The 18084-nt window shown below is 36.4% G+C and overlaps 1 protein-coding gene across 1 annotated transcript; it reads left to right on the top strand.

Annotated features, from left to right (window-relative positions):
• The first annotated feature begins 160 nt into the window (after positions 1-160).
• On the top strand, positions 161-13973 carry LOC140155996 (uncharacterized). The gene is made up of 5 exons (XM_072179054.1): positions 161-305; positions 9686-9821; positions 10946-10981; positions 11546-11913; positions 12796-13973. Exons 2-5 carry the CDS (start codon positions 9752-9754, stop codon positions 12877-12879), a joined length of 558 nt encoding a protein of 185 aa, XP_072035155.1. The 5' UTR covers positions 161-305; positions 9686-9751; the 3' UTR covers positions 12880-13973.
• Positions 13974-18084: the final 4111 nt, after the last annotated feature.

Below are 18084 nucleotides of genomic sequence, written 5' to 3'. Positions count from 1 at the left end.
ACCAGCTATCTATGGCGACCCCCTTCACCAGGTCATTGCGTGGAAAAAAAAGTGACACAGGTCGTTAATTTCTATCTTTTGCAGATACAAAATTAATTATAGGAACTTGACTCCCTAAATAATCAACACGAACTCATTCACCCGTATCATTTGTTAGTAGTCTTTGGTAGCAGATTAGTCAGTCACACCGTTTGCGACGTCATCGGTTGCTATCTGGGAAAGCCTGTGTTAACCTGAAACGCATAAGAGTAAGACGTTATCATCGTTATCTTTGGTGCTTTGATTTACAATTTTGCGGCGAATGGGTAAGTAATTATATTTTGTATTTACTTCCAATTATCATTAAAGTCAACGAGTTTACCAACAGTAAACTTGGATAAAGTTTTGTTTTTAAAATACGAACACAGAAGTTGTATTTGCGTTACTGGCGTTGCTTTTAAATCATGGCCAATCATTACTAATGATCATGTAATGTTATAGGTGTGATTATATATTGGTATTATTATCTTTAAAAATTACTGTCTCGCGCAAATTATGTTAGTAATCAAATTCATTGATTAAAAACAGGACATTCAAAATTACTTATTTCTCTTTTTCCTTATCGTTAAAAAATTCGACCTGTCTATTGAATATCAACTGTGAAGCAGAAGAGCGTAACCTTACTAAGGTTAACCTGTATATGCAACGCCCAATGGCTGAATAGCCTTGTAACTCATCTACAAAGTGCAAGTTCAACTATTGTGTATACTTATTGTATTACAGCCCACTGCTGCCTAATGGAATTGATAATAGGTTACAGCAAAGTATATTTTGGCATTACAAAGAAATCAACCGAGCGAAACAGACTCCATTCATACCCAAGTTCAATGTAAATTGCCTGACCAGGGGAAACTGTACCGTTTGATATTTAACAAGGTACATGTAAAGAAAAATCCACTTCTACGAGATATACTGACTGATTAATTTCTGGAAACAATAGTGATGATTCGCAAAATTTGATATTTTTTGAAGTACTACAAATTTAATGGAATGTTTGTAGCTTTTTGTATTAATTATTGTCACCATTTTTGTTTGGTTATGTAGGAAGAATGTTTTGGAATCTATATCTTATGAATATTGAATTTAGGTATTTTTTTGAAAAGTGCGATCAGCCATAACCAATAGATAAGCTAAATATGCAAGCCATAATAATGTACGATTTCTGTCAAATTTTAATTGGGTTATATTCTTTGTCAAATATTATAAAATATTTTTAGAAACAACTGTCAGGAAAGTATTCTGATCATTTTAAGCCAAACTAATGAGGTAAAATGAAAGAACACTCACTTACTATCTTAGCCACTTTCTGTGGTGTTCATGCTCCGTTGTCCTTAAGGGATCTGGAATGAGCGTTTCGACAGTATTTTTTGTGGGACATGAGGGCACATCAGACATATCGAATTGCATTCTGAATACGAAGAATGTCTTTCTGATATCAAATAATTTTCATTTTTTGAAATTCACGATATAATACAAATTTTATAACAAATTATTAAAATTTGATATTTTTCACATGTTTGATATATAACAGTCTTCGAAGTAAATTTGATAAATCTAATGATATATTCTTATAGTGTATGTAGCTGGGAGGAAATGTCGACCGATCAATTGAAAATGTTGACCTTTCGTATTTAAGATATGGATTTTTCCCAAAAGACCTACTTTTTTTGGTGTTTTGGGAAAAAAATCCATATCTTCAATACGAAAGGTCAAACTTTTCAATTGATCGTCGGCTTTTCATCCCACCTACATACACTTCAAATATAAATCATCAGAGTACTGTTAAATATCAAAAATATCGATTTTTTATCATTTGCCATAAAATGTCACTTGTATTACATTGTGAATTTCAAAAAATCAAAATTATTTCACATCAGAAGGACATTCTTCGTATTCAGAATGCAATTCGATATGTCTGATGTGCTCTAATGTCCCACAATAAATATTGTCCAAACGTTCATACCCCATCCCTTAAAACGCAATGAATTTGGCTAAATACAATTAGGTGTAACTTGGGACATGTGTAAAATGCCAAAAAATAATGAAAGTTGACTTTTGACCTCATATGGATTATTTTGATGAAATAACTTAATGATCACATAAAGAACGAACCTTTGTCTTTCAAACCATACATGTATAATGAGCCCACATACTTGATTACGTACCAGCATTAGCATTAAATCAATAGCATACGGACACTACAAAAGCACGCAAAAATGAGGGCCTTTTAAATATTGTAGTAAAGGCATGTGTTTAAAATGTCAGAGAATATGATGACTTTGTCTAGAATTTGGGCAGAAATATACATTTAATCCCAGGTATGCTCTTGGTAAAATATGATACGTGCCATCAGACTTGTGTGGAAACAGCACGTCTTTGAACTTTAACTTTAGAACTTTGAGGGAAGCAATATTTTCGGCAAGAGTGTCTAAATTGAAAAATCAGTTATTAACAATGGCAATAATTATCTCCAAACTGAAACAAAAGAAAATGTATTAACTGGTCAAGTGTAAGAGCTGATATTCCGAGCAGTGATTAATGATGTAAATCAAACAACAATCTGGGCATGCATAGGTGGGACCGGGAGGTGGGATGACTCATACAAAATGATGGAAATGTATGAAACCTTTTATAGCCTTTTGGGAATGATGTCGAAAACGTTTTGTGTTTGCTGGGACCTGACATACAAACCTTTTTTTTTTGTAAAACGTGTGTTTGATGGGCCTTTACATATCCATTTGTAACTTTCACGAGACTACAATGAATCCTTTCTGTAAAAAGCTGGGATTGTTTAAAATAATGAGAAAAAAGATGGACATTTTAAATTTAAGTCCCAAGTATATCAATGGAATGAACGTTTCTAATTAACGGAAATAAATATGTGCACATTTTGTTTCTTTTAAATCTTCCCAATTCAAGATGGAATCCAAATGAAATGCACTAGAATAACATAATACACCAAAATATCACTGATATGCCTGAAATAATTTATTTTGGTTCCTTTTGGTTTGTTAATATAACAATTAACGTTTTAACCCGAGTTTTTGGCATACACTGTGGTTCGAGGTACAAAACTACCATAATAATACTCATTTTAGCAAAACAATAACTGCATTTTAAGTGCAGATCCAAGTTTGATGGCTTGGGAATCGCCCATATATTGTAAGTAGAGCTGCCAAAATTGGACTAAAGTGTTCTTACTAGGTTATCGAATAGCCTGTGTATCACAAACACTCTCTTCAAAGAATCCAAACCAAGTCGCCAGTGGACCTGGGAATCCCCAGATGGTTCCACAAGGAACAAGATCGATTTTATCCTAATACGACAAAATGGAAAACGAGCGTGACTTCCTCGCGCAGCTTTCCCAGCGCAGACATCGGATCTGACCACCAACTTGTTTTAGCCAACATTAAACTGAAACTTAGATCCAGAGGGAAACAATACAAGATCAAGAAATTTGATGTAAGCAAACTGTACCTACAGCAGACTTACAGTGACTACCAAGTAACAATTGGTGGAAAATTTAACCCACTAATTGAACTACCCGACACAGACATAGAGACGGAAGAGCTATGGCAGAATATTAAGTCAGGCTTTAATGAAACAGCTGACAAGGTCCTAGGAGCAAAGAAACCTCAGAGACAAAAACCTTGGTTAACTGCCGAAGTTCTTAAGCTGACGGAAGAAAGAAGTAAGGTGAAGCAGGAAAGACTCAAAGACAACTCAAAAAGCCAAGGTACAACTTTCTCAACAGAGAAATAAAACGGAAGTGTAAAGAGTGCAAAGAGGTATGGCTTCAAAAGCTGTGCAAAGATGTGGAGCATGCAAATGATGCAAAGAAAACCAAAGAGGTTCACACTACCATCAAGACCATCACTGGATCAAAACCTACTCGTATGAGAGGTGTAAAGGACAAAGGTGGCGAGGTGCTCACCGATGACAAGAAAATAAAGGACAGATGGAAAGAAAACTATGAAGAGCTGTATAATCAACCCATCCCATCCGATACAAGTATCCTACAGTCTCTACCAAGTACTTCAACTGAAGACATAGAGCCCCACATTCTCAAATCTGAAGTGGAACTGCCCATCAAACGCCTCAAGGGAAATAAAGCAGCAGGAGAAGATGGTATATCAGCGGAAGAAATCAAGGCAGCAGGAGAAGCTGGATGTAATGCTCTTCTAAAACTCTGTAACAAGATATGGGAGTCTGAAGTAATTCCTGAGGACTTGGGGAAGGCAATCATTGTCCCCATATTTAAGAAAAAGGATAAAATGGACTGTGGAAATTACAGAGGTATCAGCCTCCTGAGCTTGGCAGGGAAAGTATTTTGCTCGATCATCCAATCTAGAATCCAGAAGAAAACTGAAGAGATCCTCTCAGAATCTCAGGCAGGATTTAGAGCAGGCAGGAGTACAGTGGACCAATTGTTTTCGCTACGACAACTGGCTGAAAAATGCACGGAGATAGGGAAACCACTATACTGTTGATACATCGACTATCAAAAAGCTTTTGATACTGTTTGGCAAGAAGGTCTTTGGAAGGCTATGGACCACCTAGGCTACTCTAGAAAAATGGTTAGACTTCTCCAAGCCTTATATAACACCTCTAAAAGTGCAGTAAGAGTGAATGAAGAGCTGACAAACTGGTTCACCACTCAAACAGGAGTCAGACAGGGATGCATTCTCCACCCCAGCTGTTTAACATCTTGCTGGAACTGGTCCTACGCCTAGCTATTGAAGATGTCGGCATTGGAATTACAATTCAAGGACAGCTCATCAACAACCTGAGATTTGCCGATGATATTGTTCTACTGGCCGACTCTGAAATTAACCTCCAAACTCTAGTCGACAAAGTACACAATGAAAGCATGAGGTTTGGTCTGACAATAAACATCGCTAAAACCGAAGTCCAGGTGATTGGTAGAGAAACAGCAAAAGCCACCATATCCATTGGAAATTCCACCCTTGAGCAGGTGGAATCATTCATCTATCTAGGTGGAGTGATCACTGAAAAGGCAAGCAGCGAGAAAGACATCAAAAGGAGAATTGGCTTGGCCATGGGCATCATGCAAAAACTCAACCCCATCTGGAAATCCAAAGAAATATCCACCATAACAAAATTGGAATTGTACAAAGTACTGGTGCTTTCTATAGCAACCTATGCCTCTGAAGCCTGGACAATCAAAAAACGTGATGAGCAGCGACTCCTGGTATTTGAAATGGCTTGTCTCAGAAAAATCCTGGGTGTTACTAGAAGGGACAGGATTAGGAACACCTCAATCAGAGACACCCTTGATTACCAGTGCACTGTAATGATCAAGATCCGTGCAAAACAGCTGTCCTACTATGGCCATGTGAAAAGAATGCCTCCATCCAGATATCCAAAAATCGTATTAGAAGGAAGAATCCCAGGAAACGACCTAAAGGAAGACCCCAATGCGCTGGATGGACAACATCAAAGCAAACTGCAGTGCAGTGGGAATCCAATCCGTAGTAGAAGCCGGTCGGATGGCAAACAACAGAGCTGAGTGGCGAAGCATAGTGGCTAGGCAGCTATCTCCAGGACCTACCTGTGTCATGGGAGGAAAGCTTTAAGTGAAGTAAGTGACTAGGTTATCTTAGTAATACAATCTTCATATAGATCACAATGCCTAATGTGAGCCAAAATTAACCCTAATCCTAGTCGCTTTCAGGCCATTTTTGTCCGATGGTCATATCTCCTAAAGTAAGTGTCATAGGGAGTTTATTTTTGTGGCTGTTTATATATTTCTGACACCAATACATTGATTAACACTATTATTCTGCTTTTTGGAGTTGACATAATTAGCATAATATTCCCTCTGCCTACCAAATGACCGACAAAATGGATCATTATGGATTTTCATTATAATAGACAAACGGGAAATGAGGACCCACTCTGAAAGATGCATGTATATTCTGTAGGTCTCACAGGTATTTAGCTTTCATCTTCTTGTCTGGGGTACAACTTTACCACTTGAACTACCTCTCGGACCATACACATTCCGCAGTTTATCCTATATCCTACTAATGATAATCATCTTGTTCTACTATTACCAACTTCCTGAATTATCTATATATTTATCTCCTAGAAGTATAAAACGTAGAGCTCGAGCAATCATGACAGAATAGCTTACTGCAAATGTCGGTGCCAGAAAAAAATCACTAAATACCTGTAAGAATCCAATTACTGCTTGATTGACACAACGCAGTGCGGACATTTTGCCATTTGCAGTAAGCTACTCTGTCATGATTGCTTGAGCTCGGTAATAGTAGAACAAGATAGGATATACTGCTGTGGGCCTATGTTTTGTATGGTCCAAGAGGATGTACAAGTGGTAAAGTTGTACTCCAGACCAGAAGATGAAAGCTAACACCTGTGAGACCTACAGAATATACCTGCCTCTTTCAGAGTGGCTCCTTATTTCCTTATGTGTCTATTATAATGATCTATTTAAGGGCATCAATATTTTCGGCAAAAATGTCTCAATTGGAAAATCAGTTATTAACAATGGCAATAATTATTTCCAAACTGAAACAAAAAGAAAATATATTAACTGGTCAAGTGTAAGAGCTGATATAAATCAAACAACAGTCTGGGCATGAGTAGGTGGGACCGGTAGGTGGGATGACTGGTACAAAATGCTGAAAATTACAAAAGATATTGAGTACATGGCTTAAGGGCTGGGGTATGAACGTTTGGACAGTATTTATTGTGGGACATTAGAGCACATCAGACATATCGAATTGCATTCTGAATACGAAGAATGTCCTTCTGATATCAAATAATTTTGATTTTTGAAATTCGCAATGTAATACACATTTTATGGCAAATCATTAAAATTGATATTTTTGATATTTAACAGTACTCAAAGTTAACTTTATAAATCTGATGATTTATACTTAAAGTGTATGTAGGTGGGATGAAAAGCCGACGATCAATTGAAAATTTTGACCTTTCGTATTGAAGATATGAATTTTTTTTTCCTAAAACACCAAAAAAAATTAGGTATTTTTGGGAAAAAATCCATATCTTCAATATGAAAGGTTAAAATTTTCAATTGATCGTCGGCTTTTTCTCCCAGCTACATACACTTTTAAGAATATATCATTAGATTTATAAAATTTACTTCGAGGACTGTTATATATCAAAAATGTGAAAAATATCAAATTTTTATAATTTGTCATAAAATTTGTATTATATCGTGAATTTAAAAAAATGAAAATTATTTGATATCAGAAAGACATTCTTCGTATTCAGAATGCAATTCGATATGTCTGATGTGCTCTTATCTCACAAAAATACTGTCGAAACGCTCAAAACGCTCATTCCAGATCCCTTAAAATATTACAAAATAACTAGAAATTTAGGCCACCTTTCATTAAATATTGACTACCCCTCGTACATCATGACTCGGGGACACAAACTCACCAGGGTATGTGAGGGATAAATTGTGTATTATGAGATGTGGGTGCAAGAGCCATAACTCAAGAACCCCAATATAATGTTTACTTTGTGAGAAGATGCAATTTTACCCAAATATAAATTTGGAGAAAATGGCTATTCAAGTTTGCATAAAAATTACCTCATTGTGTCCTGAAATTCATATTTTCCATTCACAAGTTTAAGAATTTTGAAGTATTTTATTAAAACCAATATTAATAATTTGATACCATTTTGACTTTTATATCGCACCTTGAAAAATGATAAAATACATAAGAAATACGGTACTACAGCTGAAAAAATTGAAATACATAAGAAATACGTGCAATCACGATGAAAAATATCTTCATGTTTTTCACTTTACCAGCTATAATGTTTGAACCCAATGTCGAACCACTGAAAGTTTACAAATTGCGAAATTTAAACTTTTAATGACTATTAATTGTCAAAAATGTCAAGTTTTAATAATTTGCCATAAAATTTGTAAATATATTGCTAATTAAAAAAAACACCAAAATTATTTGGTATCAGAAGGACATTCCTCATATTCAGAATGCAATTTGTCTGATGTGCTCTCAGATCGCACAAAATACTCTGGAATGGTGTGTTATCGACCCCTTAAATAAATGAATTTATAAAAAAAACATTAATTAGTTAATGTTTCTGATTTAGTGCCTCAAAAACCTCGTATTCATAATGCAATTTGGTGTGTCTGATGTGCTCTCGGGTCTGCAAAGGTGGGTCACCGAGCCCTTAAAGTGAAAAGTTTTCAAGCACATCTAGAGAAGTGCAACTTTTTGAGGTCGAACATTTCATGAATGACCTTAAATTTGTAGGACTTTTGTCAAATATCAAGAATATCAATTTTACCCCTCCTCGCGAATGTCAAAAAATCAAAATTATTTGATATCAGAAGGCATTCCTCGGATTCAGGATGCAAACGTTGCTATCTGATCCCTTAAATATTGCCCACGTCTTGAATAAATTTGTGAATATTCTCAATCATCCAGGTACATAAACATAATAAAATGAGTATTAAATCTGTTCATCTGTCTTACTATTTTTGATAGCGACAGTATCGCGTCTCATCCGTCCAAGACGCATCATCAAGCTGATGGGGGGGCACTTCATTATGAAATTATATGTGTAGGGCTGGCACTTTCACAGTAAGGGGCATTCGGTGAGAGCAAAATGTAAAAAATATGGGGTCATTGGGTGAGAGCATGACTTTTGGCATTCAGTGACAGCAAATGGTAAAAAATATGTGGTCATTGCGTGAGAACATGACTTTTTTTAAATGGAACATTTGTGTTAGAGCCAAAGCAGCACCACAGAAACTTCAAACAATGAATTTCTAGTTTCTAAATGGCTTCAAATTTCTTTATTTTTTCGAAATAAGTAACAAAATCAGTGATAAAGAAAAGTTGCTGTTCAAATTGAAAAATAAGGGTCTTTGGGTGACAGATCAAATGGAAAAATAAGGGGTCTTCAGATGACAGAGCATGTGTTCGTAAACAAATATGGGGTTTTTGGGTGACAGCGACGCTGAAAAAGGGGGTCTTAACAGCCCTACAGATGCGTCACCTCCAAAGTGGGAGTCCTCCTGGGATTGATCATGTGCTGAACTATTGACCTGTGACACACTTGATGGTATGACGTCACAGGAGAGTCGCCGGGGTAGTTCCTGATTGCTGCATCGTAGGTCCTTGAAAGGTAGTGGCGAAGTCCCCCTCTTCTGTTGAGAGAAGGTTCCCCTCACCGGACATGTGTAGCCTCCTTGACTCCTCTTTCAAACCACTTATGTTCTCTATCGAGTACTTGTCCTCAATTAATGAATGATGGCAAATTTTTAGGTGCGTGTAAATAGTCAATAGTCAGCACCTGATCAGTCAGCCTGATGATGCGTCTACGTCCAGATAAACAGATTTAATACCCCGTTTTATTATGCCAACGTCTTTAATGTTTGACAGGTTATATATATAGTTTCGAAAGTTGATGTTTGACACCCGGGGTTTGACAGTGTATTACCAATAAGTATGAATATGTTTTGCCCAATAAAAAGGTAAACTATTACTATTCAGTAACAAACTGAAAGTGAAACAGTAATGTTTACACAAGTCAAATATGCATGATTATTTGATAATTACTGATTTGTTTTTATTCTTATATTTGTACCTTTTAGGATTGGCTATAAAGAGGCTGACATAGTACTTTTACTTACGTTGTCACTGGTTAGTGGGTCAACAAAATGTCGTTAAAAACCCAGTTTCTTTGTCTAACTCTGGCAAAGTTAGTGAGGTACGCGACATCGCAAACAGGCAAGTTATTTATTTATTTCATATTATTATTATTATTATTATTATTATTATTATTATTATTATTATTATTATTATTATTATTATTATTATTATTACAATGTATTATTATTAAAGAGCAAATATTAACATTATTGTAATTGATATGTAAATTATATGCATTTTGTAATTTTTGACTTCTGTTTTGTGGGTTAACCCCCCGGAGTTATCCCATACTTTTGGAAGGCTCATTTTATTCTGATTACCTCAAAAAGCAAAATCCACCCTCAATCCTTCCTTTGCTCTCGTAGTCACGAAACCCTAAATATGACCCTACTATACCAAATTACATGAGTATGTGACTGCATTACCATTGTTTTGGCTTGTTTGACAATCCGGTGCTGAGAAAATAATACATTATTTTGGTGGTAAATAGGCATACCTTGACATAAATCTGAAATAGTAAAAGGATAAACCTTGATTTGCATTTAAACGTTTATATAAAAACGCCTCACCCACTATAATACAGTAAGCCAAAGAATTAAGGTACCAGATATGTTCACCCCTGTAGGATATCATAAATAAAAATTAAAACAAGCAGCCACTACCTGTTCAGCTATGATTTAAGACCTCATTTGTTGAAATTGGTTGAGAATAAAGAAACTGTGATCTAAAACGGTGATCTAAAACCTAAGGAAGAAACGAAATCAAAAGATGCAATTTGATATTCGAATCAATGAAAGCACGACGCTAGTTTTAACGTGTTAATCAATGGAAGCACGGGTTTTAGTTCTCTTGTTCGAGAACGCTTTGTGTGCAAATCAATAGGACTTGCAGTGGCAAAAACTGCAACTTTTAAATTGGCATCTTCCTTGGGTTTTTGGATGTCGTGCATTTATTTCTTGAACGATTTCAACGAATGGGGCCTTAAATTCGAGCTAATAGTCGCAGCTATTGACTACTGGTTCCAATTATGACATATCTGGCTTTGTTTAGGACAAACAGGGGTGAACATAACTAGTACCTTAATTTTTTGGCTTACTGTAGATTCCATATCATCTCGGAGATTTAAAGTAAATAAATAAATGTAATTAAAAAATATTGAACTATTATACGTAACTCTATTGTGACGTGTCTTCTATTTGCAGCTGCACCAACCTCACCGACATGGAGTCAAATATGGGGTAGGTTAACTCTCTTTTTTTATTATAAAATTGGAAAAACAAAAACAAATCAGATACAAACAAAACAACAATCGTAAATTATTCATTAAGGCAAAATGTTGTCAAATGTGACGACGAGATGCATATCTTACATCTTCACTTCCTATGGCAGTTCGTCCTCATCAGCAGTTATGTGTGTATAGTTTGTGAGACTATCGAAAATCACTGAAGAATGAATGCAACAACGAATTGTTAGCTTTTTGTTTCAGATTGTTTTATTTTTTCCCATCTCAATATAGGCATACTGAATTAACACATAATACAAAGCAATAATAAATTATATCATAAATCAAAACTCTATGAGAAGAGAGGTGGATGCTAAGAGACGAAATGCGTGAAGCTTACGTCATCCAAATATGATAAAAAAATAACAACAAGTAGTTTTCGTGATTGTTTTCAAAAACCGATTTCAAATTTTGGCTGCCGCTAAAACTCAGTGATTGACATTTTGGTTTAAAAGCATGTATAATTATACAAATATATTTCATTTAACCTTTGTTTTATGGTCTTTATTTCAATTATCAGCTGCTCATACTGACGTCCTCATCGGAGTAATAGTAGGCATTTCAGTATTCATGCTCTTAGTTTTCGTTGGCTGCTGCAGCTGCGCATGGTTCTGTCGAAGAATGGGTTACAACAACGGTTTAGCAGAATCACAGAAATATGATCAAACAGCGGCATATCAACAACAACAACAACAACAACAACAACAACAACAGCAACAACAACTACAGCTACAACAACAACAAGTTGCTCAACAACAACAAGCAGCACAACCACCGGTAGCCTATCAACAGCCTCTACCTGCTCCACCACCACAACAACCTGTGTATGTTACACGACCACCACCACAACAAACGTATGGTACTACTAGAGAGGATCCATATTCAAGAGTAAGTATTCTTGTATAAATTATTATACAGTGCTAGAATATGTAAACGAGAGGAGGGTTTAAAAGATTTTGCATCTCAAAGGGGGGGTCAAACACCGGATCAAACTATTGCGGTTCAAAGAGGTAAAACAGTTTCGGCAAATTAAGAAATTTCAAATTGCTCACCTACTACCCCTCAACGCCAACCACCACCACCACCGCCAACACAACCACAACCACTACCACCCCACAAATAATTATAGGCACTCTTTTACTATGTTTACACCCAGAAGTGAAGCTTCAGTTAGTCTTAACCATGGAATTATGGAAATCATAACTGCTAAATTGTTGCTCTAAAATATATAAAAGCATACATATCTAAAATGGCAAATACTTAACGAATCCGTCTGTGACGTCAAATTTTGTAGAAAATCCCAAAAATATAATTTTTGACACAAAATTGTTTCGACAACAATAAATATCTATGAAATATTTTTACATTTTTTGAAGTTTGACCAACTCACCCAAAATGGTTGAGATTTGGGTGAATATCATGCCTTTTACAAAATTTAGCCTTTTTTCACAACCATCTTTGGTAAATATTTCTCAAATTTGGTCCAAAAAAACCAAGAAAAAAAAAGAAGAAAAAAACCCTAATTAAGCCTAGCGCCTATGCAGTTTTTTAATCACTTTGTTTTTTTTGTTACGTTGTCTAAGATTTTTATCCAATATTTGACGTCACAGATGGATTCGTCAAGTGATTGTCATTCTAATAAAAGACTTTATATACTTTATAAAATTGTGCATAATTCCAGGGGAGTTACTTAACTTTTATTGTCAAACTATTTTGTTTGTTTTTGTTTGCATTCAATTTTACTTGTATTTCCCTTTTCTTTTATTACAGCCATCTTCAGCTTATTACAGCAGCGAATCTCGTGGTAGAGCAGCTGTTCGAACTTACAGCAGCAGACCAGACTATTACCGATAATATGACGTACACCATTAGTGCCGTCCAAATTTTATTGTATTTAAAAACTCAATTTTGGCTCATGTTAATCACAAAGTGCATATTTTTTGTCATTTCATGCCCAATTATAATAGGTTTCCATTTCTGATATTCCCCCGTACATGTGTGTTAAGATGGTCTAATAATGTATGTAATGTAATGTAATGTAATGTAATGTAATGTAATGTTATGTAATATACTGTGCTGTACTGTAAGGCAAGATAAGGTAAGGTAGCGTAATGTGATCTAATGTAGCGTAACGTAAGGTTATGTTACGTAATGTAATGTGATGATGTAAAGTAATGTAAAGTTTACTTTCATACAATGTAATGAATGTCGTAATGTAATGTAAATATAGTTTATTCTTACCTCATCTAATCAGCAAGTGTAATCTAATCTCTAATCTAATCTAATCTAATCCAATCTAATCTAATCTAATCTAATCCAATCTAATCTAATCTAATCTAATCTAATCTAAGTAATTATAAATATTGTAAGTTGCCGTTGCCAAGACTAATCTTAAAGGAGTCTGCATAAACCGCAAGGGTTAAATATTTGTTTGGGTATGTCAGGAGATGGTCATATATATATTTATATATTTTTTATATAGAAAAAGTGCTTTCCAAGAGTTTACATTAGCCCGTGCATTTTGTGCAGACCCCTTCCAAACTAGTCTTGGCACTAATTCGTTAACCATACACGGCTTGCATTTTCCAACATTTTTAGTGCCAATTTTGTTATAAAAATAGCAAAAATCACGGGATTTGTTAGTCGTGTATGAAATAGGTTAATAAATGCGTATTACTTGTTGCTCGAGAAATTGTACAAAACAATGCACTTGTACCGAGATGTTGCTGCGTCTAATGCACCCCCCTTCGGGGCATTGTACATTAGTCCATTAGAACATCAACATCTCATACGCGTGCACTATTTTGTACAATTTCACTCCCAACAAGTGGTACGCATTTATTAACCTATATATAAGTGATGCTTAAAGGGCAGGTCTATTGCAAAAACAAGTTTATCTCTATTCGAAGAGAATAATTATTACATTACAAGTTGACCCTTCTTGCAATTTTTTGGCTGATGACGTAGGTAAATGAAGTGGGCACTATATCACGCTCTCATCATACAATCACAATACTTTGACAAGTTTGACATTAGCAACAAAGAGTTGTACTATCACTTACCATAACAATGCTGCATAACAATATGCACATTATTGTTCTCATTCGGAAACAAAGCAAGCACACTATTGTTACTATTCGTTTGCTTTGTAATATTTCATTCAACTGATACTATAGCAATGCAATATACAGGGAAATCAGATACATGAGTTTGTGGACTTAACACGGTATATATGCTAGTCTCAGATGAAATTCTAAGCTCAAATTATGTATTTATTTTTTAGGCCTAATATTTCTCATGATATTGATATACATATGAATCGTAATATCACAATTGTCTAATATATAAAAAAGAAGCGGCTGATTTTATCCATATGTTTAAAAACCATTTAATTTGTAATACTTAATTTGGATTTTTTTCCTGTGAACAACAACAGTATACATTCTGTCCATTGAGAGCGTTTGTAGTCCCTTTTCTCAAAGCAGGCACATCTCATTTCATGACGTCACCGTTTTTCTAGGCCAAATCTGTCTCGTTCAAAGGAACTCACCGCTTAAGTTGGTTTTTGTGGAATATCAATTTTAAAAGTGTTATTTTCTCAAAAAAGGAGTCATTTTCATTGTCCTCGTAATATTAGCTTGCCAATGATATGATGTTGTTTTCGCAATAGACCTGCCCTTTAATATTGCGAGATATATTGATATTACTCTGCGATGTCACAAGGCCTGCCGTTTACCAGCTGATCAAACTATAACAGATTTGTTCTGGTGCACTAAGCAAATGTAAAGGTAAAGGAGACGATCCTGTATAAACAGTGATCGGAGTGCACATCTCTCTTTCATTTGCTATTCTGTCGGTCCGTGCCACGTCACTTCCGGTTGATGATGCGACTCACGGTCGAGTGAAAACATTCGATTTTTGTTGATGATTTCTGTCATTGGTGTTATGTAAATTTCGATCGCAAATAGTCAGTGGAATCAAACAACCGTTTCTAAGTCTTCAGAGTGGAAGAAACTTACTTGATTTACCGTTTATATACTGACAAACTTAAAATTAAATTCAATGGTCGAGTGTCGTCTTTTCCGAAATTGAGGGTCACTCCAGCAACATCGCTATGTAGCCTCCTTCACAGCCGGTTTCTGTTGTTCACAACAAATCGTGAGCCACATGCAGTTTGGGCCCGAGACTAGATATAGCCCGGATGTCCGACCGACAGAATTGGGCCAGACTCCTCCATGTAATGTTGCTATAGGGGGATCGCTACACCTCCTCCGCGGCTCCACAGCGAGTCTGTTACCTTCCCAGCATTTAAGAATGCCAGTTCCCATTTATACACCTGGGTGGAGAGGAGTAATCGAGATAAAGTGCCTTACTCAAGGGCACAACACGATGGCGTCGCCGGGGCTCGAACTCGCAACCTTCCGATTAGGAGTCGGAGCCCATTTTACCGAAAAAAGGTTGACGTACATCCTTACCTAATATGCCTAATTAATATGTTTGGTAAATAGCCAGTTTTCCCATTTTGCGAGGGCACACTGATTCAGTGGTGTATCCAGTGGGCGCCCCAGAAATTTATATCGACCATCGGTACACCAAAGATCGTTGGTACACAACGGTCCCGGTACCGTAGTGTTCCGAAAGTCCACGGTAATAAAAAAAAATCTGCGACGTGCTTCTTCCCTTGCGCCAAAATAAACATTGTAAAACATTAATATTGCACGCACTTGCCGGGCGCACTTGGTCGGTACGGCACTGAGTAGGGTTAGGGGTAGATCACTGACTTGACATGCTTGTGACACAAGAACTTTTGTAGGTGATATCATATGTTTGTTAGTATATTAACAATTTGTGCCCACTGTGGCGCACTCAAATATTAAAGTGTCCAAATAACTTACGCTAATCGTAAGACCATTCATTGTGCTCCTTTTAGCGAACATAAATTGACTTTAAGTTACAAAGGTATCCTATGTGATATTGATTGCAAACGTGGTATCTAGATTAGAATAGTGATTTACAGTCATATCTATTCAAATGTTAAATGAAAGTCGCATATTTGTACATTTGTTAGCATATATTTTGTAAATAGCCAGACTTTCCAAACTTTGCGAGGGGCGCTCATATTATGACGTCATAGCGCCATAATGTGAAGCATGATAGTTCTTATTTTGATATCACTGTATAGAAGAGGGGGGCATGAGACTGTGAATCACGACATGCCCCTTTATTTAAACTACGAATAAAATGTATGATAAAACGTTAATTATGAAATAAACTACTTTCAAGTATCATAATATATTGTAAATTTATTTTATGAAGATTGTATCATGAATAAACAAGCAAAATCAGCACTCTTAATTTTAATTTGTTTTTAATGAAAGTAACATTGTACACACAACGCCAATTAGTGATTGGCAAATTTATGATAAAATAGCAACATTACGTACTAAAGCAATCAATTAAGCAAAGAAAAACAAGAAAACAAATCAACCCCGTAATTGGTCCTTACCATGACACCACACATTGCCATATACCCTTACACGCAAAAAGATTCATCCGCATTGGTCTAGCTGTTTTTGCTGTTAGTCAAGTTTTCAGCTTGCATGCACTCAAAATAATATAATTATAAACGATATTCTTACATTATACTGTACAAACTTTCGATTCACAAACATTGAAGCATGAAGCATGTCCTCCGCGCACACAAATAATAGTGTGTTGATAATTATTGTATCGTTGTAAACATGATAAAGGGCTCAGCCTCTATGTGCCCTAGGCTACAAATTTGATGTATTTCAAAGTGTTCCTCAAAGTTGCAATTGGTCGGAAAAATTGTCTCCAAAGGGGTGGTGGGAGAGGGGGTGTGCCACCTGAGAAGTTGTGAACTTTACAAAATGAGAGCCAAATTGAGGAAATTTGGTAGACACTTGGTACACTATTATTGTGTAAGATGGGAGTGTTTTTGAGGAGGGAAGTACCCCTTCAGAAGTTGACATTTGTTTACAAATAAGCGAAAAATTGAAGCCATTTGGTGCACACTTTGACTTTGTACACTATTATATGTAAAATATGGGGTCTGAGGGAATGCATTAAGCCACTCTTCATGCTCTTAGAAGTTGGAAAATTTGGTAAAATAAGCAATATCAAGGATTTTAATTCTTGATATTAAAATATCACACGTCGTAGAGCAGAAGGTAAGTTGGTTTAGTTGTTCTATACCGTGCTTCACAACCAGGAGGTCCCGGGTTTGATTCCCATTTCTTTTTTTTCAAGTTTATTTGGCGTGCGATCTTAGTTAGTCTTTTTCTGATGGCTGTGTCTCTTACACTCATCCTCCCTCTTGAATCCACACCACGGTTCGCTCTCTTTACAGCCCTTAATGCGTGATAGAAACTTTCATACACCTTGTGCTAAACCACTGAATTAAGATTAAGGGCGCCACGGCCTCACTACTAATATAAATGTGAGTTATGATACAAAGATGGCGTACTCAAATCACCATACAATATAGCCTACAAATATTTATGTGGAGGTGGTGGGTCCAGTGGCGTAGCGACGGGGGCAGAGGGGGGCACGTGCCCTGGGCGCCACCCTAAGGGGGGGGCCAAATTGCCAATTCAGCATCGATTCCGCGCCCCTTCTAGCTATGAAAGTCAAATTTTTGTGCGCTTCTTGCGCATTTCAGCACAAAATCATTTGAAAGATCAATTTAAGACCGATATTCAATTTCATTTTAACCTAAATTAATGAGTGATAGGCCATGTGCAAATTTTCGCTCGCTCCTCGTGCACTTGCTTCAAGAATTGGGGAGGGGCGCCATTATGTATCCTTAGCCCTGGGCGCTACAACCCATAGCTACGCCACTGGGTGGGTCAGTGGCCTGGGGTCAGTGTGTGGGGTATTTAATATTTGTAATGATATTATAATTGTACGATACGTAATCGCACCTGAAAACCTGTGTATGGGGAGATGAGATGGGTTGGGTATAGGTGTTGGGTATGGATGTACCCGGGAGGGCGAGTTGGCGCAGCGGTTATTCCCTTGTCTTGCACCACTGAGGTC

The sequence above is a fragment of the Amphiura filiformis genome, chromosome 6, assembly GCF_039555335.1.
Source record: "Amphiura filiformis chromosome 6, Afil_fr2py, whole genome shotgun sequence".
Classification (NCBI taxonomy): domain Eukaryota; kingdom Metazoa; phylum Echinodermata; class Ophiuroidea; order Amphilepidida; family Amphiuridae; genus Amphiura; species Amphiura filiformis.
Note: the sequence above shows the minus strand (reverse complement) of the source record. Positions and strands in the feature narration are given on the sequence as shown.

Excerpts from the sequence above, each read along its gene's own strand:
- LOC140155996 (XM_072179054.1), top strand. The coding sequence starts at position 9,752 with ATGTCGTTAAAAACCCAGTTTCTTTGTCTAACTCTGGCAAAGTTAGTG. Across the intron at positions 9,822-10,945 it reads GTACGCGACATCGCAAACAG|CTGCACCAACCTCACCGACA; the intron begins GCAAGTTATTTA and ends TTCTATTTGCAG. Across the intron at positions 11,914-12,795 it reads GAGAGGATCCATATTCAAGA|CCATCTTCAGCTTATTACAG; the intron begins GTAAGTATTCTT and ends CTTTTATTACAG.